General features: G+C 45.2%; 1 protein-coding gene across 1 annotated transcript in view; it reads right to left on the bottom strand.

Moving 5' to 3' along the window:
• The window catches only part of LOC310664635 (uncharacterized protein), a 48186-nt gene that overhangs the window by 14550 nt on the left and 7868 nt on the right, over nt 1–25768 (bottom strand). The window contains exons 2-18 of the mRNA XM_083413954.1: nt 17469–17542; nt 16526–16557; nt 15641–15662; nt 15507–15534; nt 14295–14343; nt 13395–13556; nt 12998–13212; nt 12166–12269; nt 10504–10634; nt 9207–9353; nt 7641–7831; nt 5985–6067; nt 5426–5562; nt 3560–3684; nt 2783–2918; nt 634–852; nt 18–188 (exon numbers count right to left, since the gene is read on the bottom strand). Of these exons, the coding sequence (XP_083270080.1) occupies nt 18–188; nt 634–852; nt 2783–2918; nt 3560–3684; nt 5426–5562; nt 5985–6067; nt 7641–7831; nt 9207–9353; nt 10504–10634; nt 12166–12269; nt 12998–13212; nt 13395–13556; nt 14295–14343; nt 15507–15534; nt 15641–15662; nt 16526–16557; nt 17469–17523 (2007 nt within the window). The 5' untranslated portion in view covers nt 17524–17542. The remainder of the gene's footprint in view (nt 1–17; nt 189–633; nt 853–2782; nt 2919–3559; nt 3685–5425; nt 5563–5984; nt 6068–7640; nt 7832–9206; nt 9354–10503; nt 10635–12165; nt 12270–12997; nt 13213–13394; nt 13557–14294; nt 14344–15506; nt 15535–15640; nt 15663–16525; nt 16558–17468; nt 17543–25768) is intronic.

Here is a 25768-nt window from a genome sequence, read left to right as displayed (position 1 = left end):
CCCTTAAGCCCATTTACCTTGCTAACAAAGGCCTTCCTTAAGTGTTCGGAGCCTTGCCTGAGAGCACTCAAGAAGGCAGCATTCTTTGCCAGCTGAATTGCCAAATCTGCTGAGATTGAGTCAAAGCTGCTGCTGGGCAACCCTTGTGCCAGGGTGCCAAGTCTCTCAAACTTCTCAGCGGTATCCAGCTGCATTAAGAAGGAAAGAGGAGGAAGGTCAGAGCTTCAGAGAGGAGCGCACTGTCCTGCAATGTCAGTTCCCAGGTTTCAGGGGTCACTGTGTAAGATGATGCCCTTCTTAACACCAACAATTTTGGTCATTCTCTTGCCACACCCCTCTGAGTCCAAACTGAACCACTGCCCACAGCTGCTGTGCCTTCACTTTGGGGTAAGGCAATAGCTCAGCAGTAGGGCACCTGAGCTGCATGTGGAATGTCCTGCGTTCAACCCCTGACGTCTACAAGTAGGGCTAGGAATGTCCCTTGTCCATGAGAGCAGGATTCAATGGGTCTCTGGCTGTCCAGAACTGGAAAGAGGCAGGTGGAATAGATGCCCCCTTGGACTGGCCTAGCATGGTGATATTTGCAGCTCTTTCCAAAAGTCAACCACCAGAGATGGGTGTCAGATTGCTTACCATGAAGTCGCTGCGTAGGATCTTGTTCACTAGCCCTTGGGACTGTCCCCTGTTCCAGCCATTGACCTGCCCAAGCGATTCCAAGACCTGGGGGTCCACCAGATCTTGCGGTGTCAGATTTGAAATCTGACCAGTGGTCAGCCCCATGGCCTGCTGCCCCAAGGCCACCAGAGTCTGCCTGTCAATTGTCTTGACTTGTGCAACAAGACTTGTAGCAAGCTAGGAAAGGGACAAAAATATAATTAAGGATTGGGAACTTCTTGAATGCAAAATGCATTCAGGGAAAAGTCCATGCAAATGCAGCCGCTGTTTTGGTTTTTCCAGCATGAAAATTTTCAGATTCAGTGTCTGCAGACATGATCCTGAGACAGCTGTGTTCAGATCCTGACTCAGCCTTTGATTCAGTGGTTAATCTTGTCCAAGACTCTCTGATTCTCAGCCTTAGTTTTCCTATCTGTTAAATTGAAATGACAGTGATGCCTCTTATTTTTTGCATAAAGCCACTTCCGAGCTGGAGAGGAGGTGGGGTTGCGGGCCCACCCCCTCCCCACGCACGCGGGGGCTGCGTTTCTTATATTTATGGGTTTCTTATTTTTATGGCTCTTATTTTTTGCATAATTAAGTTCTGCATGGCATAATGTTACCAAGATTCCATGCTTTAATGCATTTACAGGCACACAGCATAGAATCACATGGATCTCAGTAGAATCATTGTAAATGTAATGCTATCCCACAAATAATCCTGGGAGTAGTTGCTGAGCATTCTCTTTTCCCTTCAAATAACTGCTATTTCCAGGATTCGCTTGGAAGAAGCAATTATTATTAATCCAGTTTAAGTCTACTGTGTAGCTATCATAGCATCAGTTACCTGTATTGTGAAGTTAAAGAAAACAACGCACCTTTTGTTGTTCTGATTCCTGGGTTCCAGTTTCTGGAGTACCAGTTACTGGAGGTCTTTACTAAATCTGACTTTGGAATGGGAAGTGTGACCTCTCCCACCATAAAATGTTATGGGTAGGAGAGAGTCATGGCTTGGGCTAGGACCATGAAAGTCTACACATCACCCTCTTCCGAGCCCAGAAATGAATACATATAAATTAAAAGTATTTGGGGAAGGAAACCTTTGGGATGTTTAGTCTCCAAATCCATCTGGTGCTCTTTGTACCAAGGATCCCCACCTTCATGATGGCGCAATCCTAAGCACATTTACTCAGGGGTATATCTTGATGTGTTGAGTAAGGTTTACTCTCTTACAAGTTTACAGCACTAAGACTGCATTTACATAGGGGACGCGGGTGGCGCTGTGGGTTAAACCACAGAGCCTAGGACTTGCCGATCAGAAGGTCGGCGGTTTGAATCCCTGCGACGGGGTGAGCTCCCGTTGCTCGGTCCCTGCTCCTGCCAACCTAGCAGTTCGAAAGCACGTCAAAGTGCAAGTAGATAAATAGGTACCGCTCTGGCGGGAACGTAAACGGCGTTTCCGTGCACTGCTCTGGTTCACCAGAAGCGGCTTAGTCATGCTGGCCACATGCCCCAGAAGCTGTACGCCAGCTCTCTTGGCCAATAAAGCAAGATGAGCGCCGCAACCCCAGAGTTGGTCACGACCGGACCTAATGGCCAGGGGTCCCTTTACCTTTACCTTTATTCCATTTCCCATTTTGCTTACTGATAATTTCCCCATTTTGGTTGACCTTTCATGCAATGTGAAAGCCACTTCCGTAAAACTAGCAAAACATAGTGCATATTTAGCACTCATTTCTGTGTTAATTGCTTCAAAAAAAAAATCTGTTTGCAGCCCCCCTTGACCCCGAAAACCATGGGAGCACAGTGATGGAATTTGGGGTGGTATACCAGCATAGGGTTCTTTCCTGCCATTTTCATGGGGAATAGATGCAATACGTTGTCCAGTGATGTTTGTTGTTGTGGCACACGAGGCCCACTGACGTGAATGAAATTTAGTATGACATGCAGATACATCAAGGAAAAGGGCACAGTTCCAAAACACAGCTGTCACGGCAGTGTGCCAGGACTGTTAGAAAATGGGACAGAAGCGCTAGCATTATAATCAGGAAAACTAACAGAATATTCCCCATGTCTGAATGCATCCTAAACGTGCAACGTGCAATCACAAAATTCGGAGGGATCTCACCTGGCGGTCAGATGCCGATGGCAGAGAGGAGTTGCAGTAGCGGTTGACCTGCGCAATGAGGTTCAGGGCCTTGTCAGAGCTAAGGCTGGAGATTTGGGTTGAACGTCTAGCAAAGCAAATGAGCTGGTCTGGAAGACTTGGGAGGAAAGTGGGTGGTGTGTTAGTTTCTTGCTTCTTCACACATGATATTTTGGTGACTTATTATATCGAGTCGGAGTCCTTTGCTAACTCGCTGAGAACGAGATGCACCAGTGATGCCAATCCAGTTGAGACAGAACAGAAGATTCTCAAAATCAACCAGAGCTTGATGTGCTATAGCAACAGGATTTTTATTAGCCCAAGCAGATGTTCTAAGCACATAGAGTGAATGTGCATGGGAAAGGGCAGAAACCATCGATTTATTATGGTTCAAATTTTAGGCCAATTTGCCCTGAATGCAAGCAATTTCCCCTCATATAAAGCATCTTTGTATGATTTTTTTTTTTTTTTACTAAAAGGCACGTTTTTACGCAGACTTTATCTATAATATGTATTTTTGTACACATGACTCAGTTTGAGAACTGTACTGAAAAGTTTGGAAATGTGCAAATTTTGAAGGATGGCCTGTGTTTCATTTCACATCCTTTTTCAGGAAGTGCAAATTTGGGTACATTCACTTCGGAATGCAAACAACTGAATTTCTCCCCCATGCCTAGATGTGGTCCAAAACATTTGGAGGGCCCCGGATTGGCCAACGGCTCTTTTAGCCACTTCATAAACAGTCTCTCCCACACCTACCTGTCAAGATTGAAATCGGAATCGACGGCAAAGAGGGCCTCAGCATACATCTCTGCCAAGTCTTTACGGAGCCTGTTTCTGTTGATGAGCACCAGGTTGTCTGGGTTGAAGGCAATATCTTGGAACTAGGAAAAGACACAGCCGTGTAAGTGCTTGCTGGGGAAAACGCAATGAAAAGTGGGATGCATAATCGATTATGCACCGTTTGTGAACTGAAAGCAAAGCAGCTGCAAATGTCAATCATATTCCCTGGATTGATTTCCATTCCAGACATGGGAGGAATGAACAAACATTGGCAATTTCTGCTCCCATTCCTGTTAGCATTCTCTGCTCATTCCCTGCTCCTGCCAACCTAGCAGTTCGAAAGCACGTCAAAGTGCAAGTAGATAAATAGGTACTGCTACGGTGGGAAGGTAAACGGCATTTCTGTGCACTGCTCTGGTTCGCCAGAAGCGGCTTAGTCATGCTGGCCACATGACCCGGAAGCTGCACACCGGCTCCCTTGGCCAATAAAGTGAGATGAGCGCCGTAACCCCAGAGTCGGCCACGACTGGAACTAATGGTCAGGGGTCCCTTTACTTTTACCTTTAAGTTCACCACATCCATTAATTTCAATGGAGCTACTATAAGTAGGACTAGCATTGGGTGCAACCTCTTCTGCTCAATGTCACCTGGCAGCTGTCATTGATGTCTGGCTTACAGCCGCTCTGCAAGAGAAGCCAACTCAAGCAGAGCCCTCCCCTCAGTGTCTCTCAGCAGCTATTCCTTCAAGCTGCAGCAGAAGGAAAGCAGGGCCACTCCACTGGCCCAGTGGCTTTTGGCTCCTCCTCTGCTTGGAGCTTTTCCATTCTAGCTGGTCCTTATGAGATCTTTGTAATGAACATCTAGTGTCTGGGTTTGCTTTTTGCCCTCCTTCCTCCCAATGGCATGTGGTGAAATTTTTCCTAGGGGCACAGTTAGGGCCAGAGGTGCCAGCTTGCAAGTTTTCCTTCTCCTGGGGACACGGGTGGCGCTGTGGGTTAAACCACAGAGCCTAGGGCTTGCCGATCAGAAGGTCAGCGGTTTGAATCCCCACGACGCAGTGAGCTCCCATTGCTCGGTCCCTGCTCCTGCCCACCTAGCAGTTCAAAAGCACATCAAAGTGCAAGTAGATAAATAGGTACCGCTCTGGCGGGAAGGTAAACGGTGTTTCTGTGCACTGCTCTGGTTCACCAGAAGCGGCTTAGTCATGCTGGCCACATGACCCGGAAGCTGTCTGCAGACAAACGCCGGCTCCTTCGGCCCATAGAGCGAGATGAGCGCCGCAACCCCAGAGTCGGTCACGACTGGACCTAATGGTCAGGGGTACCTTTACCTTTACCTTTTCCTTCTCCTAGATGGTCTGCCTTCCCAGGTTGATGAGCTTCATCTGCCCCTAACTTCCTTCTACAGCAGAAACCACATTCTTGACCATTGGACCCACAATTGGTCTCATCCACTCAATCCACCAGAACCTTTCTTAGCATGCAGGGGAAGTCTCTAACTCACCGAGGGTTTGAGATCCATTGGCTACCCTCACCTGGTTTAGCTAGCCAGTCAAAGCTGTTCCTGGGGTGTGGCCACTGTTGCATGCTGGCCACAGGTGAGATCTGGGTACAGGGTGGAGACCAAAGGTGGGCAAACTATCCCAGAAGGAGCACAACATGCCCCCACCAGAGTTACTACCCCTCCTCTAACACTCCATACACCCCAAGGTGCTTGTGGCATAATAGAAGCCAGTTTCAGAGCTCGTTATTCTTCTTCCAGTTTTTAGTGAATTTTCCATCATTTTCCATTGAGGACTTGATCAGCACCACCACCAAAAGCAAATCCAGCAGAAATACTTACTATGGTTGCATTGTTGTTTGTGAGTAAACGCATGTCCCTGGCATTGCTGTAACGGATGTAATTCCCAAGATAGGTGACAAGCCAATCCGATGTCTCTTTATCACTGGGATTGTAGCAGCGGGGCTTCACTTGGGCAGCTGCGACATAGATCAATGAAGGTTCTCAAAATGGAGCAAGACCTCAAATGTCTCATATATATACCAGGCCCTCTGCTAATCCCTGCTTTTTTGCATTTGATCACCTGACACCTGCAAGCCCCTCTGAGCAACTGGTTGCAATGCAACACAATGTTCAAACATTCTCACTGCTTGAAGGAAAAAGGCAAGCTATAGAATGGGGATAAGCTGTGAGGGAAGGTAAAGGTCCCTTTTGAAGAGGGAATGACAGGACAACTTGTACTCTGCTGACAAAATTAGAAGACACACAAGTCCATTTCAGAGGTTCTTTAACATGTGCAAACAAATCAGAATGGGTGCTCAGTAAAGAGCAGCCACAGTTCTATACTAGGTTCTGAAAGCAGCTTCATCTTTCTGTGGCTCCAGCCTGGGTATTGACTTACCTGCCAGGTAAGCTTTGATGGAATAGTACACTTCTTCCTCCTTATCTTGGGACATGCCTGTATTTTTGTTCAGCTTCTGCACACTGCAGACAGAAACAATGGAAGTTGAGGCAGACAAATAAAACTTTCTTGTTTCTTTGCTTTGCAGTTCAGACCTATGAGTGGGGCAAATTGCCTTGTGTGGCCGCCAGGAGAAACCAAGAAGATCCATTGTTGAGAAGATCCATTTGAGGATGCCAAATTTAGGCCTCAATATTTGAAAGACTATCTCCTTCCCTACAGACTGTCTCAGGTGTTAAGGTCAGCAGAGGGGGCCCTCTTGGTAGTTCCATCTCCCCCCAGACTTTTGGGGGAGAGGCAGGAGAGGGCATTCTCTGTGGCAGCCCCAAAGTTGTTGAATTCCCTCTTCAGAGATGTATCTGGCTTATTCCCTATACAACTTTCAGCAAATGCTGAATATTCACCTCTTTACACCGGCCTTTGGCACCTCAGATGTGTGTTTTCAGGGCCCACAATTCCTGTGACTGTAATATGTTTTAACTGTTTTTAATTTTGAATGTTAACTTGACATAACCCACCCTGGAACCTGCTTGTGAAGGACAGGTAACAAATTCATTGTTGTTATGAATAATAGCATGAGCTCAACAGAAATATGTAATTTCATTTTGAATATATTCAGAACCAAGCCTTTGAACCTGGCTACAAAAGCCTGCCCCTCTTGCTCTGCCAACCTTCACTTTCTAAAAGTAAGATGCTTCAAGAATGTGAAGGCGAAGAACTCCTAAGTACTAAGATACAATTCTCCTCTGCCTTCATAACAGCCTTACAAAACAGGTTACCGTAGGTGATAAGACTTGCCCAAGCTGGAGACTGTTTCACAGCTCAATGAAATCTGAATCTGTCTGAATATTTACAAAACCAGGGCTCAGTTACCAAAATTTGGTTGTGTTTAAACTAATCTTGTGAAAAATATAAAGAATGTAAAGTGAAAAATTAAGGAAAATCTATAGGAAAGATATGAAGAACAGAGGTTATGGCGACTGAAGTATAAAAGACGTGTGGTGTAAACGGTGGAAGTCTTTTTAAAACATTTCAATTAAGGTTGATATCTTGCAAGATGGAAATATATAGCCGTATGCAAGCATAGATCTAGAACTGTTGTTTATGGCAAACACTTCTCTATTTTCTAAATTTTTATTTTAAATCTTTCCTTCTTTATTCTTTTACTCCTTTTTTCTTTCTTCGTTTATTCTTTTTTCCCTCCCCCTCTTTATTTCTGAATATTGCTTTATAGATTTATAAATAATTATGTTTATGTGTATATGCATGAAATCTGTTCTGTATTTCCTTTCTTATTTGATATTTTTTTTGTATTCAATAAAATTTAATAAATAAAGAAAAAGAAAGAAATCTGAATCTGAAACTCTCGTGCACTAACTGCTACCTGTTATGACACAGAGACACCAGTGGCAGACCTTAAGCTCTCAAATTTCAGGGGTGCCCTGTGTGACACCAAAATCCACCCCTTGCCTCCTGTCTTCCATTCTGCATCATAGTTGTGGAGCCCCCTGTGGAGCCCTCAAGGCTCCACGCCCAGTTCGACCTCTCAATCCACCTCTACACACACATGCCCAAATCAGAAAGAAGAACTCTTACATTTTACGGAATGACACACAGCTGGTATTCATGGTCTCACTTGCATTGAGCAGGTCACCATCGAGGAACATGAAGTAGGGAGCCAGGCGGCCATTGAGCCACATGTCCACTTCTGTGTTGTTGCTGCTGGAAACTACAGTTGGCCACACACCAGCCAAGAGAGCTGCCTTGGTGTCATTTGGAAGGATACCCTGCCAAAGGAAAGCCACAAAAATAATTTGTGAGTGTTAGAAATCAGGTGCTGCAAAGCCTGGATCTGTTAGAAAGTGAGAGGTAGGAGGGTGAACTTTCAAAATCCACCTGAATGAGAAGAGTACATTCCGTTCCAATGTAACCCCAGTCTCACATTTTGGCATTAGCTTGATTTCATGAGCTTCAGAGCTTGTCCAAAGCTTGTACAATAGTGTGGTTGAAACTTATATGCAGTGTTATTTTCTAGGCAAAAGAGATCCCGGAATTCACCATGAACACCTCCCTTGTTCTCTTATAATGGCAACGGCGCCCACCTGAGAGGTGCCATTGAATGCAAATGTCAGGCTCAGAATCATAAGAACATCAGAAGAGGCCAATGGCCCATCTGGTCCAGCATCCTATCTTACAGTGGTCCTGCTGGAAACCAGCATCCAGGAGGCCCAAGAGCCCACCTTAAAACCAGGAATACCTTTTGCAAGCCCCCAACATCTTCTGCTGCTCAGATCCATATCTGACCTCTCTCAGAGGAAATCCCATTTCCCAACACTCCTCTGCACCACCTGGGCACAACCCTCCTCTTCCTTTCTATCTCCATAAGAGGACTAAAGTTTTTGGGTGTTCTTAAAGGTAAAGGGACCCCTGACCATTAGGTCCAGTCATGGCCGACTCTGGGATTGCGGCGCTCATCTCACTTTACTGGCCGAGGGAGCCGGCGTACAGCTTCCGGGTCATGTGGCCAGCATGACTAAGCCACTTCTGGCAAACCAGAGCAGCGCACGGAAATGCCGTTTACCTTCCCGCCAGAGCGGTACCTATTTATCTACTTGCACTGTGACGTGCTTTCGAACTGCTAGGTGGGCAGGAGCAGGGACCGAGCAACGGGAGCTCACCCCGTCGCGGGGATTCGGACTGCCAACCTTCTGATCGGCAAGTGCTAGGCTCTGTGGTTTAACCCACAGCGCCACCCACATCCCTTCTTGGGAGTTCTTATCCTTCATAAAAGTAAAAACATTATGTCCAATCAGTTTTAAAATATGAGTGTTGCATTTTTCCTGTATGTTGCTATATCCCAGGTGTGGGGAATCTTTGGCCCTCCAGATGTTGCTGAACTACAACTCCCATCAGCCCAAGCATGATTGTACAATGGGCAGGCATGATGAGAGTTGGAGTTCAGCAACTCCACACCTGATGATGATGCCCTCCAGATGATGCTGAACTACGACTCCCATCAGCCCAAGCATGACTGTACAATGGGCAGGCATGGTGAGAGTTGGAGTTCAGCAACTCCACACCTGCTATATCTCCTCCTTTCTTCAGTGTGGATTTAAAAAAAGAAAAGAAAAGAAACTGTTTCTGTCATTTCCCCCCACTTACAGTAACATTTTTCTGGTTAAATTTATCAATAAAGGCTCCATTCTGCTTATAGTTCCGTAACACAGCAGTCAAGAAAGGCTTGTCATTGAGAAATCCCTCTCTGGCAAGCAAGTCAGCCAGAGCATCTGGAGAGACTGTGTTCACAATCTGAAAACAAAAGCATAAAAAGCCAGCATTATAATTTGAAAGAACAATAGGCTTGGGTTATAAACATGCAATTAAAAAAGAGGCTGGTTATTATACAAAAATAAATGATTTGTACAATGATTCTGCGCTGCAGTTGAGCAGGCTACAAAAACATTTATGCAGACCTTCAGAATAAATCTTCCATTTGGTGCTATTTAAACAGTGGTTTTGGCTCATAAGCCTTGGGGAGCCACAAGCTGTACAGACCAAACGATGTGGAGGGGAAGGGAAACTTTATCATCCTAAGGGCTGCATTCCCTTCTGGACAACCTTCTGAGGGCCATGTGCCCATGGTGGGTGGGTCCAAAGACAAAAGTGGGTGGAGCAACAAAAGTTAAATTCAGCTTCTTACAGTAGGATGGTTCCTACACACAAACACACACACGTCTCATTCGTGGTGCTGGCATCCTGACTATGAAATGCCTTTCCAAGGCAAATTAAGCAATCTCCCTCCTTTCCTGCATTCAGGGAACATGTAAAGGCTTTTTATTTAAATAGCTATCATGGTTTTGATCGATAGTTGTATGAAGTTTTTGTTGGCTAGTTGCAGTATAGTAACGCTGCAGAGAGCTTGCTGGGGAGACCATGCATTAAAAAGGGACTCAAAAATAACTTAAACAAGGTTTTAATAAGAAAAACAAAAACTCCTTTTACACTAAATACATTAACAAACAAACACGACCCAACCACCAACCCATCCCCCAGGGTGAATGGCAGAGCTAGGTGCTGCTCCCCATACACTACACCCAATTCCCGACAGCCCAATCAACGCAACTCAGCAGCACCTGCCATGCCCCACAGCTGCAAAGCTGGATCTCGCCATTCTGCTCTGGTCCTTGCTCTAGCCCCTTAAAGATATACACATCGGGTGAAACAATGATGAACCTTTACATTTAAAGAAACAATTCAACAGTTTTTACACTGCTGTTTTCAGCTCCTTTCTGCATCATGCTACAGTGTTGTTTTAAAACTGCTTTTATGTTATTTTGATAATCATGAGCTGCCCTCGGCTCCCTTAGCTTATAATGTGAAATAATAAATCATCGTAATGAATGAATAAATGCATCATCCTTCCATAAATGTTTTGACGGTACTGCAGCAGCAAAAGCACCTTTTGGAGGTCCGATGTGGGAATGAGGGTCTGCAGATCTCTCAGAGTCAGGAGGCTGGCAAAGCTCTGAAACATCTCTTCCAAGAAGACAGAGAAGCTGGAGTTTGCAGAGAAACAGCGGAGAGAAGAACCTAAGAATCCAAAGGACAGGAAGGGGCAGGGAGAGAGAGAAGCGGATAAAAACAGTGAAATCTTTTCAATTTCATAACTTGGAGAACTGTAATGCCCCCTCCCCCCCCCAAAGAAAAACCATTATCAGAAACATTTGTCACAACAATTTCACAACTGGTATTCAAATGCTATTTTTTAGCAATGAAGCTGAAGCTTTACAGTAGCTGAACACATCAGATAACACAGCGATTCTTCAAACAGCTCTTGTTTATTCACAGGCCAGAACAGAACTGAACTGAAGGGTTCAGCCAGCCTGCTTATATAGAGCTCCACTAGAACGCAACAGTAACCATTTTCTGTAACTATCCAATCACTGAACGTCACTTTTGATCCCTTATTTGCATATGTGGACCTGAACTATCTACAGCATCCCCCCGCTGGCCCAGGGTGAGAACTTCAGTACATAACAATCAGAAACATTTGTCACAACAATTTCACAACTGATATTCAAATGCTATTTTTTAGCAATGAAGCTGAAGCTTTGCAGTAACATTAATAATTAGCACTGATGCAGAGCACTTCAATGGGGCAGAGCCTCTGCCTGGCCCATCAGCCCCAGCTACCACAGCCATGTGGGTTGGGGATGATGGGAAACATGATCTTGAACAGGGGCTACTGTTTGATTTTGGGTTGAAACAGAGGTTGACTAGTGACATTTGCCTCTTTCAGCCCTGTGATTTTGTGTCAATTTTGTGTCAATTTCCCCAAATCAAATGGGTGGGAACCGCATGTGTTTTGGCTCTACAGTATCTAAATTCAAGCCCTGGATTACTGGGCTGTTAGACAACCTTATAGAACAGGGCAGGGAAACATGTGTCACTCCAACTGTTGTTGGAACCCAACTCCCATCAGCCCCAGCCAGCATGAGTAATGGTCAAGAATTATGGGAGTTGTAGTCTAACAGCATTGGGAGACCTGCGGGTTCCCTGTCCCTGTTATAGTATGTTTGCTGCCCAGGCATGGGGCACTGATTAAGCTTTAAAAAACTGAATTGGAGTTAGGGTTGGGAGAGAAATTCAATTCAGTTCACATCTGAAAGCAGATCTATCAAATTTTAATTTTCTAAAACATAGCTGTCCTTTGAAATTTGCTCTTATCCAAATTTTACAACACAGTTCTCCAACAAAACGTTTACAAACATGCATATTTTACAGGGAAGTATGCATAAAAATAAATATATTAGTGAAGATAGCATACAAAAATGCATCTTATTACGGAAAGCTGCTTGCAAAATATGTACACGAGTCAGAAGTACGTGTAAAAACGTGTTTTGGGATAATTCACACTAAAACGGTGGTGAATTTTCCCAAGGAGGGTTTTTTAAAAAAATAAATAAATCTCAATTTACTGCAAAATGTGGAGAATTGAATTTAGAACTGTAAAAACATGAGAAACTTGAGGGAACTGAAATTCACAGAGTAATTGCAAAACATTTAAGAGTGGTCAGATTGGGTCCCTGAATTGCCAGAAACAGGCAGAATTGCCCCTTACCGTTAGAATTCAACCCTTTCAGGTAAGGAAGCTGGAAAGACTCAAAGACTTCCTCTTGGAGCTGAGAACTCATCTTGGTAAACTGTGCATCGAGACCTTTAACGCTGGGAAGGAAAAGTACGGTATATTGTTGCGCAGATGGTGGATGGATTGGTGGGCAAAAGAGAAGAGAATGAAAAAGATTAGTCTTAGTTCATGATTCTATATGCATGTCAGGCTCCCCTTCCACAAAGGATGAGGCTATGGATTCAGGGTGGGAGAGTACATTGCACTCAGGAGAACCAGTGGGGTTGGGGAAATCACATTTTCAAATGATTGCAGTTTTGAGCGCTGGAAGTATGGATGTAAAGGAAGCAGTAATTTCCATTCCATCCTATCTCCATCACAGTCAGAGCTGTTTCCATTCCACTACCATTCGGCTTCTGCTAAAACCAACATTGTTCAGCTCGTTTTCCACTATGCTAAAACTAACATAATAAAATGTATAATCATGTAATTAATTTCAATTGAAGGGCGGAGTAAAAAGAAATGCAGAAAATAGCAGTCCTTTCCGGCCTGAAAAACCTGATAATAGCTACAACTGCTCATACTTGAGCTTGTGATTTCTGTTCATAACCTCCAATGAACAAGCAAACTGGGGGGGAATTATGCTTCCATTCTGTTTTTGATGGGATTTGCTGGCATCCCTAGTTGGGGAAATGCGGTTAGACCTTCCCTTTTAGCTGCGGTGCAGGCAGACATTTTTAACCCCTGGTGGAATTGAAGGACATCGAGCAATGAAAAGGTAGCGTAGAGAGACTCTTGGTCACAGCAACATGAACACAACCCATACATTGCCTGGTACTGTTCGCATCCCATTGTCTCATTGTGAAGGCACTGGAGCATGTCGACAGAGATGGCCGAGATGAAAAGCCGAAGCCTCTTCTGGAACCAGGATGTCACAAAGGCTGTCTCATTGAAACGATCCTCGTTTCTCAGCTTCTCATCCCACAGAGCCCTCAGTATGATAGTTTTCCATTTTTGAGAGATCAGGGAAGAGTTCATGATCTGGAAAGCAAAAAGATGACTTGGGGAGTTTCTAGCTGGGAAACCGGAGCTCACGAAGAAGTGGAGAAAAAAAGGCAGGGAGTGGAGTCATCATCATCATCATCATCATCATCATCATTTATTATTTATACCCCACCCATCTGGGCAGCTCCCAACAGGATTAACACATTTTTTATATATACCTTGCGATCAAATGCTTCCAGTGCTTTCTCCAGCTCCTCCCCATCCACTTCACTGAAGAGCACCCTGACTATATCTAATGAAACCTCCTCACTCGTCTTCCTTAGCACAAGTTCCAAGGCGCCAACGATGAAAGTGCTGTTCACTTCAGTCAGGTTCTGGAGCTGAGGAGAGAAATGGGGGAACCTTCGCAATATTGCCTCTTGTGTACAGGAAGACAGTGGAGGCCTATTTGTTAAAAGGAACAGGGCCCTGCTCCCACCCCACACCCCTGCAGAGGGACTAGCAAGAACAAGGGCAGGGCTGGGTGGAGGGACGGCTCTGCCTCATCCAAACCCCCGCCAGCCCAACCAGTTGGGGATTTTGGATTCCAGCCATTTCCTCTGATGGAAGTTAAGCTATGGAACTCACTGCCACAGGAGGCAGTAGTAGACAAAAGTCATGGAGGAAATCAGTGGCTTCTAGCCATAATGGCTATGGTCTGCCTCCACAGTTGGAGGCAGCAATGCTTTTGAACTCCAGCTGGAGGAAAGCGCAGGAGGGGAAAGAGCTTGAAACCTGTTTGCGGGCTTCCCATGAAGGTTTCTGGTTGGCCCCTGTGAGAACAGGATGCTGGACTAGATGGGCCATTGGCCTGAACCAGCAGGCTGTTCTCATGTTCTTAGGATTCCTTCCAGCCTGCTAGGTAAAGCCCAGTTTGGCTTCTACCAATGTGTGTGTGCGGTTTTTAGGGGGGGGTGTTGTTGTTTTGCCTTGCACACCACCTACTCCTAGTGGGCTTGCCACAAACACAACAGTGGTGTGAATTGAGTACCACTCCCAGCGTTCTTTCTGGGCCCCCTGCTCATGAGCAGATCTTTATTTGGTTCTGAAAACGTAGCCCAGGGATGTAAATCACTTACATTGTCGCATACAATATGGGTGAGGTTTGGTGATGTTTTGACATCCATCCTGGGAACAAACAGAGGTGGGGGGGGAGAGAGAGAGAAATACACATAGGCTGAAAAGGTAACAATTCAAAGGAGGCTGCCTAAATTCCACTGGCGGATTAGGGTGAGCCAGTTTCTATAGCCTGCAGTACACAAGGGTGTGCCTGATCCAGATTCCATCTACAGCTCTGGAATTCCCCCATCCCAAGAAAGTAGAGTCATATTTTCCAAGGAGGTCCCTTTTTCTCCTCCCGGTTTCTCACAATTTATGGGTCTTCTTAGTTCAATTTTCTGCTGTCTGGTTAGTAGCTGTGATGAGCTATTAGCTGCGATTCCAGCACAGTGGTACCTCGGGTTACATACGCTTCAGGTTACAGACTCCGCTAACCCAGAAATAGTGCTTCAGGTTAAGAACTTTGCTTCAGGATGAGAACAGAAATCATGCTCCGGCGCCGTGGCAGCAGCAGAAGGCCCCATTAGCTAAAGTGGTGCTTCAGGTTAAGAACAGTTTCAAGTTAAGTACGGACCTCCGGAACAAATTAAGTACTTAACCCGAGGTACCACTGTATTGCAGGGGGTTTCACAAGATAACCCTCCAGGTCCCCTTCCAACTCTAGAATTCTGTGCCCAGCCCACTACTTTCTGAAGCACATGAAAACTCCACATACACACACACACACAACTCTTTTACTGCCCATCTCTTGACCTCGCCTAACCAGAAGCCTAACCCAACCCATCTTCCTTGCCTGCCTTCCATTTTGGAACTGACTTCAGCTTGGTTTCCCAGCTATATATCTACCTCATCCAGCAATGCCAGTTATTATGCATTGCCCCCTGCAAGAGAAAGATAGGGGGTGGGGGGGCCATAGATACAGAGCATTGCTTTGCATCCATCTGAAGCCCTGGAGAGCCACTGCCAGTTCATGTGGCCAATACTGAGGCAGAGAGACCAAGGCAGCTTCCTATGTTATGTTCCTAAGATTTGCAATTTTAACTTTATATGTGACAGATGCAAACATAGGAAGATGGTTCTGAATCTAGGGTCCCAAACCTGGCCCTCATAGGCACCTCCCTTGGTGTCCATCAAGACCTCCTGTCCGTCCCCCCCCCCCCCCCCCCCGGTTCTTTTTTAAATTTTTCTATCTTAAAAATAGGGGGTTTGGGCTGCTTGCACTTTAGAAATACCTCTCCACGTCTCCACAGACTTCTGAAGCTGTTGCAAAAAGAAAAGAAAAAGAAGTTTAGCCAAGTTTCTTCTACAGTTCCCCAAAATGACTCTCCTTTGATGCTGTATATGAGATGCTGTAAGTTTCACCTACCATTAATCTTAGCAGCAGGGCACTAAAGGAAAAGAAAAAGAGGCGTTATTATAATAATATAATTGGTGATCATGCGACCATGTACCATTCCCTGAATTCACAATCTCCTTGTGTGCTTGTAGTACAGAATAAAGAATCCTCTCTTTTTTAAGTGTCTAGTGTTTATGACTGCAAAATTAACAAATGTTTTAGTACACAAGGCTACATATATATATATATTACATTATTCCCCCTCAGCTGTTGGGAAGGAAACATGATTGTTCTATTTTATTTTTTAAATGGGAGCATGGCTTCAAAAAGTTTTAAGAATCCTTTCTCTACAGCAGCTGTCCTCAACTACAGCTCCCATAAGCCAATAAGCCACAGCCAGCATGGCTGTTTCTTCCCAGTGGTTGCTCATTCTGCTCAAGCCCTGCCCTCCTTCTAGTCAAGGGTTTAGAGGAGCCTTCGCTCATGTGGTGCCCTTCAGTTAACTAGCTGGGACTCATGGGGGCACCAGTTCAGGGAAGGCTGTTCTGCTGCGTCACCTCCTTCTGAAATATGGTTGACACCCCATTGTCTCCAGGAGGTCACCATCGTGCAAGCCCCCACCAGGATTCCTTAGTGCTGAAGCATCATCCAGCCCAACCAATCCTTGCCATTCCGTCCTTAGAAAAATTCAGAGGGCGATGTGCACGCAATTTAAAATATGCAATTCAGGGAGAGGCCCCATCACAGAGGAAGAAAAATACCAGACAGACATTTTAATTTACAACCAATGGGTGGGAATGAAGTTTTGCTTAGCTGCTGGCTTCCTTGGTGAAGCAAGCCCTGATAACAGCAGTCCCCAAAGACCAGGTTAGGGAAGCTCCTGGGTGAGGTCAGAAGGGAGTGTAAGGGACTTACAGATGCAGTTTCCACCATATGTAGCAAGAGCCCTGAAAAAAGAGGGGGGGGGAGGAGACGGAGGCACCATTAGTGAAAACACCTAGGGATACATGAAGCCCCTATATATGCTCGAGCCATTTGGTTCAGCATAGTCTTTTGACAGCAGGTTTTGAGGTTCTTCTCAGGCAGAGGCCTTAAACCGAGATCCTTTGGGCTGGAGATGCTGAGGACTGAACCCACTACCTTCCGCATGTAAAGCAGGTGCTCTACCAACTGAGCCACAGCCCTTCCTTTAAGACATAGGAACACAGGAAGCTACCTGACACAGAGTCAAACCAAGGGTCCATCTAGCTCAGCATTGGTCTGAAATCTCTTGCAGGGAATTGGCAATTATAATAATATTATAATTTATTATTTATACCCCGCCCATCTGGCTTGGTTTCCCCAGCCACTCTGGGTGGCTTCCAGCAGAATGTTAAATACAATGATTCATCAAATATTAAAAGCTTCCCTAAACAGGGCTGCCTTCAGATGTCTTCTAAAAGTCTGATAGTTGTTTATTTCTTTGTCATCTGGTGGGAGGGAGTTCCACAGGGTGGGCACCACTACCGAGAAGGCCCTCTGCCTGGTTCCCTGTAACTTCGCTTCTCGCAGTGAGGGAACCGCCAGAAGGCCCTCGGCCCTGGACCTCAGTGTCCGGGCTAAACAATGGGGGTGGACACGCTCCTTCAGGTATACTGGGCTGAGGCTGTTTAGGGCTTTAAAGGTCAGCACCAACACTTTGAATTGTGCCCTGAAACGTACTGGTAAGCCCAGGACCTATAGCAAGGGAGATGAGTCCAGGTGCAATAGTATTTCATAACTTTGTTAGGCTGACTTCCTTTTACTAGAAGTAGGTTGACACTCTCTGAAGAGAAGGTATGCAAAGTAGGAGATATATTGGGGAGCAACAGCGACTCACCGAGGTAAAGGCCAAATGCTGCCAGCAGGAATGAATTGCGACACACCAACGCCATGACGAGTTTCGGCTAGAAACTGGAAAAGGAAAAGAGGGACCATAAAATCATAGAACTGTCGAGTTGGAAGGGATCTAAAGGGTCATCTAGTGATCATGTGTGATCGTGTGCTGATCACCACTGACACATCAGCATTAAAGGGTATTGAAACAACTCTATAATTTTCAAATTAAGTTACAGAGTTTGAAGGGGATAAAGGCAGAAATGTCAGAAAATCCCAATGGAAACAGAAACAGGAGTGAAAATCGCAGGGGGCGTTGCTTATTAGTTCTATGATCAGAATGAAAATCAAACCTGTAGGTATGAGGAGTATTCCCTGCTGTTGCTTTTGGTGCACAAATGATACGTATTTGATTACTTCCCCCTCCTGTTTGCATTGTGTTTCCTTTGCATTGAAATGAATGGCATGGAACAACATAATGCTAACATCAATAATTCTTGAATTGATTACGTAAATTTCTGCTTAGCCAACGGCAAGATGAATAGCACTAAAGTAACTTAAATTCTGCAGCAAAGAACAGTGGATCAGACCCACATCAATCTTGCCTAGCATGTCACCTTCAATGGCTGCCAGTCAGATGCCTCTCAGACCTCACAAGCCACAAAAGAAGGTAGTCAATAATAGGCATCTTCTGTATTTGAAGGCTTCCTTATCAGCTCCGATAGGTGCTCCGATAGGTGCTTCGGACTAAATTTGTCCGAAGACATATCCCCCAGGAAACATCTTTTTTTTCTCTCTCTCTCTCTCTCTCACACACACACACACCCGAGAAACAGGGAGGCAACTTTGCAAACTTTTCTCTGAATTCTTTTCCATCACAGCCACAATTTGCGAAGGTGCTGAATCTGAGGCACAGCAGACGATACAAAGCACTGTTGCTGCTGCTGTCCCTTTCAGCAGCAAAAGGAACGAAAATATTAACTGTTTAGCTATTTAACTATTGCCAGATTCTGGAAAGAGCTAAAGGGTACAGGGTTGGATTACTGGTATGGGAGAATGTGGAGGTTAGCTTTAGTGGAGAAACTTAAATAATGTTATGAGGTTCTTTTTGAAGGCGGGAAGTAGGCTGTATGCTGAGACCCTTTGAACCCCTGGATCCAGCAAGTGTTAACAGAGGAACATAGCAAAGGGGCTCTGTGTGAGACGGGCAGATGGGTGGAGCTCATGAATAGTTAGAAGGACAAAACCAGGCTTGAGAGCTGCAGTGATGTGAGCTAGAGGAAAAAGCAGCAAGCTGCAGAGAAATTCTGAGCAATGTTTGATTTCTATTCTGTTTGAATCCAAGGCTGCAGCTATTGAAGAAACAAGGCCCTTTTTGGGGTGTCAATGCTGTGAATCCTTCCATCATAGTCTCAAATTGTATACAGTGGTACCTCAGGTTACATATGCTTCAGGTTACATACGCTTCAGGTTACAGACTCTGCTAACCTAGAAATAGTACCTCAGGTTAAGAACTTTGCTTCAGGATAAAAACAGAAATTGTGCTCCGGTGGCGTGGTGGCAGCAGGAGGCCCCATTAGCTAAAGTGGTGCTTCAGGTTAAGAACAGTTTCAGGTTAAGAACGGACCTCCGGAACGAATTAAGTACTTAACCCGAGGTACCACTGTATATGTGTAAATTAATCATATATCCTAAAGACACCACAATCTCTGCTATGCCTCATTTCCAAATGAAACACAAACCCTGGGTAAACGCCTGAAACCCCTGGAATCTCACATTGGAGTGACATGAAACAATATAAATTGAAGGCAATTTAGGGGGCAAGCAATGGATGATTACTTCTGCGGGCAAAGCAGATACTCTCCCCTTTGTTGTCGTTTAGTCGTTTAGTCGTGTCCAACTCTTCGTGACCCCATGGACCAGAGTATTTCATGAGAGTCCCATGGACTGCAAGAAGATCGAACCTATCCATTCTTAAGGAAATCAGCCTTGAGTGCTCACTGGAAGGACAGATCATGAAGCTGAGGCTCCAATACTTTGGCCACCTCATGAGAAGAGAAGACTCCTTGGAAAGCCCCTGATGTTGGGAAAGATGGGGGGCACAAGGAGAAGGGGATGACAGAGGATGAGTTTGACCAAACATGAGTTTGACCAAACTGTGGGAGGCAGTGGAAGACAGGAGTGCCTGGTGTGCTCTGGTCCATGGGGTCACGAAGAGTCAGACAAGGGGGATAGCATCTGCTTTGCCTGCAGAAGACCCCAGGTACAATCCCCGGCATGCCTGGGTAGGGTTCAGAGAGACCCCTGCTCAATTCTTGGAAAGCCACTGCCAATCAGTGGGGAGAATACTGAGTTATATGGATCTCAACAGTTTGATTCAGTATAAGGAAACTTCCCAAGTTTCTATGTATCACTTTTTATGATACTGCTTTTCTTGTTTTGATGTTGTATTTTTTGCATATCACATAGAGATTTTTAATTCTAAGCCGTTTATAAATGCTTTTAAATAAATAAATAGACAAGCATTTTGATCTGCATACGGATTAATGCATTTCTTTTTCATCCTGTGTCAAAGTTTTAGAATGCTTTACAGTGTGGTCACCGACTTCTTGCTGAACTAGAACTACAGCATATAGGTTGAGAAAGAACAGAAGATCCTCTGAGTGATGAAACAATGAAAAAAATAAATTAATCTAGTTTAGGGAAGTCAAAGGCAAAGCGGGTCTCGAACCCTTAATAGTTAATTAGATGGTGTCCAACCAGTGCACATTTTCATCCTTATTTGGATTTGCTATTATTTCCATCCTTCAAAACCATAGTGACAATTATTATTATTTTATACCGTGCCATCGGTGTATGTCATGCTTTACAGAATCTCAACAAGCAGATCTCTGCCCCCAAGGAACTTACAAAGTAAGAAATCAAAGATTGTGGGACGGGGGAGAAGCAGAGGAGAAACAGACAAAGAAATCGAAGCGGGAATGAGGTGAAAGTGAAATATTTCAGGAAAGGCTGCAAGCAGACTGAATCTTCACCTACCTGTATGTAGCAAAGCCCACCTTCCAGAGGAGACAGGTATCCCTGAGATGAATAATGTAAAAGAACAGGTCTTTGCCAGCCTGTCCTGATCTTATCCCTCGAGGGCGTGGGATGTCGGAGGGGACAGGGTGTGACAAGTGTCAGCTTTCCAGCAAACCTTCAGAAAGGGCCAGAACTGGGCTGGGCGTTGACCCTGCCTCCGTCATTTGCTCAGATTATGTAGAACCGCTGCAACTTTGGTCATGTTCAGCTTCAGAAACCCTCCGCAATCCTGGTGGAAATTGTTCAGTATACTGTTTATATTGCTAAAGGCGCATTCTCCCTTTGGCAGTAAAAATGCAAATAAAAATAAAAATGAATGGAGCCTTACAAGCAGCTAAGTTCTGCTCAGAGTAGACCCATTGAAATTAAAGAACCAAAGTTGACCATGCCCATTAACTTCAGTGGGTCTACTCTGAGTAGGACTAGCATGGGACACAACTAAATAAGTCAATTTGATGCCCTTTCATGATACCCAAGATGAGCTGCCTGAGGCGGCTGCCTCATTATGCCTAGTGGTAGGGCCTGCCCCACAGCTGTTGAAACAAGCTTATCAGATCACTTTAATGTGTGTTCTCAAACTTTTGCCTACGTATTTCACTTGTTACAGAAGGCAGAGGAGCTGCAAGCTAACCAAAAGCGGCAACTATTTGTGGTTAGTACCACATATGAAGGTGATGTATACAAAGTCAGACTATTGCCACAGGCCACATCCACACCATACATTTAAAGCTTTATTATACCACATTTCCTGTCATGGCTTCCCTTAAAGAATTCTGGGAACTGTAAAGCGTTAAGGGTGCAGAGAGCTGTTAGGAGACTCCCTCAATCCCTCTCCCCAGGGAACTCTGGAAATTGTAGCTCTGAATTCATCACACGCAGAACCGTTTCCCTTCTGCTGCAGTTCATCTCCTGCCAGCAACTATCCATCCTGCTGTCCACTGTGGCGACACTTTACATAATTACCGTATTTTTCGCTCTATAACACACACCCAACCATAACATGCCCATAGTTTTTAGAGGAGGAAAACAAAACAAAAAATATTCTAAACGAAACAGTGGATGTATGATTTTTGTGGTTCATGCTGTGGCCACAGACATGTGATCTGACGGTGAGTTTGGGGTAGCCCAATGCAAAAATCCTGAGGATCCATGTGGATCCATGCTTTGTAACCACGTTTTTGCACCACTGCGGCCCCAGGCAACAGTGGGTGCGTGATTTTTTTGGTGCAAGCTGTTGCCATGGACATGCTATGTGATCTGATGGGAAATTTGGGGTGACCCAGTGCAAAAATCCTGAGGATCCATGTGGATCCGTGCTTTGTAACCAGGCTCTCTGTCCCTCTCTTCTTCCCACTCAGTGGCTCTTCTCCCGCTTTGCTGTTTCAAAGCGAGCAAAGCGAGCCACGGAGGAGGGAAGGAAGGGGAACCATGGATCCTCTGCTCACGACTGCAGCAGATCCCCCCGCCATCCGTAGGCATTCGCTCCATAACACGCACAGACATTTCCCCTTACTTTCTAGGAGGAAAAAAGTGAGTGTTATGGAGCAAAAAATACGGTAATTATGTAACTACATTGCCTTCACGTTATTCCACTCCATTCATTTCAACCCAAAGGAAACGCAATGCAAAAGGAGGGGAGGTCATCAATTACGTATCGTTTGTGGACTAAAAACAACAGCAGCAGCAAATACCAATAGCATTCACTGGATTGGTTTCCATTCTGGTCCTGAGATGAGAAAGCAAACACTGGCAATTTCCAGACCCATTTTCATCAGAATCCTCCAATCCTAATAGCGGGGTCAGTCTTGCTTCCCATGTCCGGCTTCCGGTGGTGTGTGCGATTCTTCATGCTTTTTTGCAAAGACAACTCCCTGGTTATAAAACTTTCAAAACCTGCTGGACCTGATGTTATCTCAAGGGAGATAACCCACACCCTCTGGCCTTGTGTGTGAGGGAGAATGAGAACTCAGAATGGGCACCTTGGCTGCTCCTTATTTACTTACCAAAAAGGCAGCATCTATAAAAACAGGACGACAAGGAGCAGACCTAATCTGAGCCAGCCCCAAACCCTGCTCCTCCCATGCCAAGGTCTCTCCCTGAAATATGAGAATAAGTCCACATTCATACCATGCATTTAAAGCATTATGATACCACATTATTTATTATTAATAGTAGTAGTAGTATACCGCCCTTCATCCGAAAATCACAGGGCCGTTCACAACATAAAAATAGAAAATGAGAAAACAAAATGGATACTAAAACTAGAACAAGAATAAACCAAGAACCCCTCTCCCACAAGCACATTTAAAAGTGCATAGAATGTTAATCAGCCAAAGGCCTGGTTAAAGCAGTCATAGCTTCTACCAAAGAATTCTGGGAGCTGTAGTTTCTGAAGGGTATTGAGAACTACTAGGAGCCCCCCTATTGAATGTGTCCAGAGGAGGGCAACCAAAATGGTCAAAGGCCTGAAAACGATGCCTTATGAGGAACGGCTAAGGGAGCTGGGCATGTTTAGCCTGGAGAAGAGGAGGTTAAGGGGTGATATGATAGCCATGTTCAAATATATAAAAGGATGTTACATAGAGGAGGGAGAAAGGTTGTTTTCTGCTGCTCCAGATAAGCGGACACGGAGCAATGGATCCAAACTACAAGAATGAAGATTCCACCTAAACATTAGGAAGAACTTCCTGACAGTAAGAGCTGTTCGACAGTGGAATTTGCTGCCAAGGAGTGTGGTGGAGTCTCCTTCTTTGGAGTTCTTTAAGCAGAGGCTTGACAACCATATGTCAGGAGTGCTCTGATGGTGTTTCCTGCATGGCAGGGGGTTGGACTCAATGGCCCTTGTGGTCTCTTCCAGCTCTATGATTCTATGATTCTATGATTCTATTCCCCTCACACATCTACCATTCCCATGACTGTTAAAAGCAGTATGATCCTGCTATAGACATACAGTGTGGTATGGTCGGAATGCCTCCGAGAATGTGCAAAATGCTTGCCCTGAACTTAGGAAAGGGGGAGAAAATTGGTGCAGTTTGCATTTAAAACTGTTTGCAAAACAATACGCAAATCAAAACCCAACTATTTTTTGGAACTTGCACTTCTCCAGATTTTGCAGTTCAGTTCTCCAGGCAAGTAATGTGTACAAAAGTGCAGATACTTTGGTTAAGTGTGTGTCAAAATGTGTACATTGGTGGGAACAAAATAATTAAAAGATCGCATTAAGGGAAATTTTGCTTTTTGCAAAATAGCATACAAATGCGTGTGTGGTAGGAGAAAACCACACAAAAACGCTGACAAGTTTTCATGTTGTTTTTCTTTTTAAGAACAAATTGTAAACTGATGTAGAAATGTGGAGTCCAGAACTTCACACTGGAAAAATCAGAAACAGAAATTGAGGGATCCTCCTCAGCCTACATAGAACCATAGAGTTCAAAGGGTCCATATTTGCACCCTAGAACCCTCCCCAAGCCACACCCCTCACTCCCCGGAGTGTTTTTCCCTGGCTTGAAAGTGTCCTTGGAACTCTGACCTCTTGCTTGCCTGAATGGAGGCTGCAGAGGGGTGTTTGAGTGTGTGCAGAAACTACCTTGCTATACTGTACATCAATTGCACCACCTGTTTTTGCCTCTGTCCCCAACCCATCACTCGCATGTGGCCCTTCAAAGGCTGTTTTGGTGGGAATGTGGCTCTCAGTCTGAAAAAAAAAGTCTCCCCAGCCTTGCCCTACCAGGTAGGAGTATTCTGGAAGGGGAGAATTAAGAGTTGGATAGGAGCATGCCAGGAAGCTAAAAACCTGTCCTCTGTGTGTGCTATGTGGGACAATTTCAGGAGGGAGGAAAGGGGGAAAGGACACTTCTCAGGGGCACTCTCTGCCCTTCCTCTCTTTTATATAGCCAAAAAAAAAAAAAAATGCTCCTGCCCAGCCCCAAACCTGACCCTGCATTGTCATGTTAACACAGAAGCAGAAAGCCTCAGAAAGGAAGGAAAGACCCCCTTCCCTATACTACCTTACCCTACCAACTAACACCTGCTACAAGACTCCTGTTCCAGGCTGGCAGAGACCGTGTTGATACACTGCAACTTTTTTGTTGCAGTAGCAGCACCCCCGCATTATCCGTACGCAAGCAAACATAAGCAGCTGCTTTCCACTGAGTCAGTCTTTTTATGTTCTGGCATTGCCTTGTTGAATTTTCCTCAGCTTGTTGATAATGGGGAAACTCGTTCGTTTCGAAGCAGGTCAGCCAAGTTTGCCTGGGCTTCAGAGAATTCCAGCCTGGCCAGTAGGGGCTCATTCTTTACTGGCCGCTCCTAGTGTGCCCTGGCATTCCTCGGGTCACCCTGGCTTCCTCCCTCCAAAGAAATGATTGGCTTTGCAAGGCCATTTGACCAAAGACTCGAGCACACCTAGACGGCCTCCATTCTCATGGTCATTTACCTCAGGGAAACAGTATTTTTGACCCACCCATTTTGCACACCTGGAAACAAAACAACAAAATAGTGCTCCATTGCAGGAGGGCTCCAGTGGACATTTGACCCTGAGTATGAACTCCTAGCACAGGAAGAGACACAGAGAAAACTGGGTGGGAAATGCCGCAAGAGGAACTCTATGTTTAGAACATAATATGCCCATGGCAGGTATCTGGAATATTAGTCAGTGCCGGGGTGGCTGGTCTGTGTTAGGGTGGAGCAAAAGAGTGAGCAATCAAACAATAGAGAGAGCAATCTCCTAGGAATTCAGCAGGGAGCCTCAGGCAAGCCTCCCTCTCTCACGCTCATTGCGCTGTGCTGAAATCTGTCCTTTGAACACAGGAAGCTGCCATCTAGCTCAGTATTGTCTACACTGAGTGGCAGCAGCTTTCCAGTTTTCAGGCAGCGGCGCTCTCTCCCAGTCCTGCCTGGAGGTGCCTTTGGGGATTGAACTTAGGACTTTTTATATGCGAAGCAAGTGCTGTACTACTCACTTGTTTTCCTTCCCCTAAAACGTAGGATTCTAGTCCTCATCATTCTGAAAAGGCTGCTTTAAATAGGAACAGAGGGAGTTGCCTTATACCAAGTCTATTGGGCCCATCCAGTTCGGTACTGTCTCTGCACTGTCTGGAAGTGGCTCTCCAGTGTTTCAGGCAGGCGTTGGCATGATGCTGAGCTTACCTTATCATTGCAAGGGCAGCATGAGCAGTGCATGGGTTGTGCTTGACCTTAAACATTTCTCTAGTCTCCCAGACC

Source organism: Podarcis tiliguerta, assembly GCF_965153285.1.
Source record: "Podarcis tiliguerta genome assembly, chromosome: 14".
Taxonomy (NCBI): domain Eukaryota; kingdom Metazoa; phylum Chordata; class Lepidosauria; order Squamata; family Lacertidae; genus Podarcis; species Podarcis tiliguerta.
The sequence above is the reverse complement of the archived record's forward strand: the minus strand, read 5'-3'. Positions and strand labels throughout refer to the sequence as shown.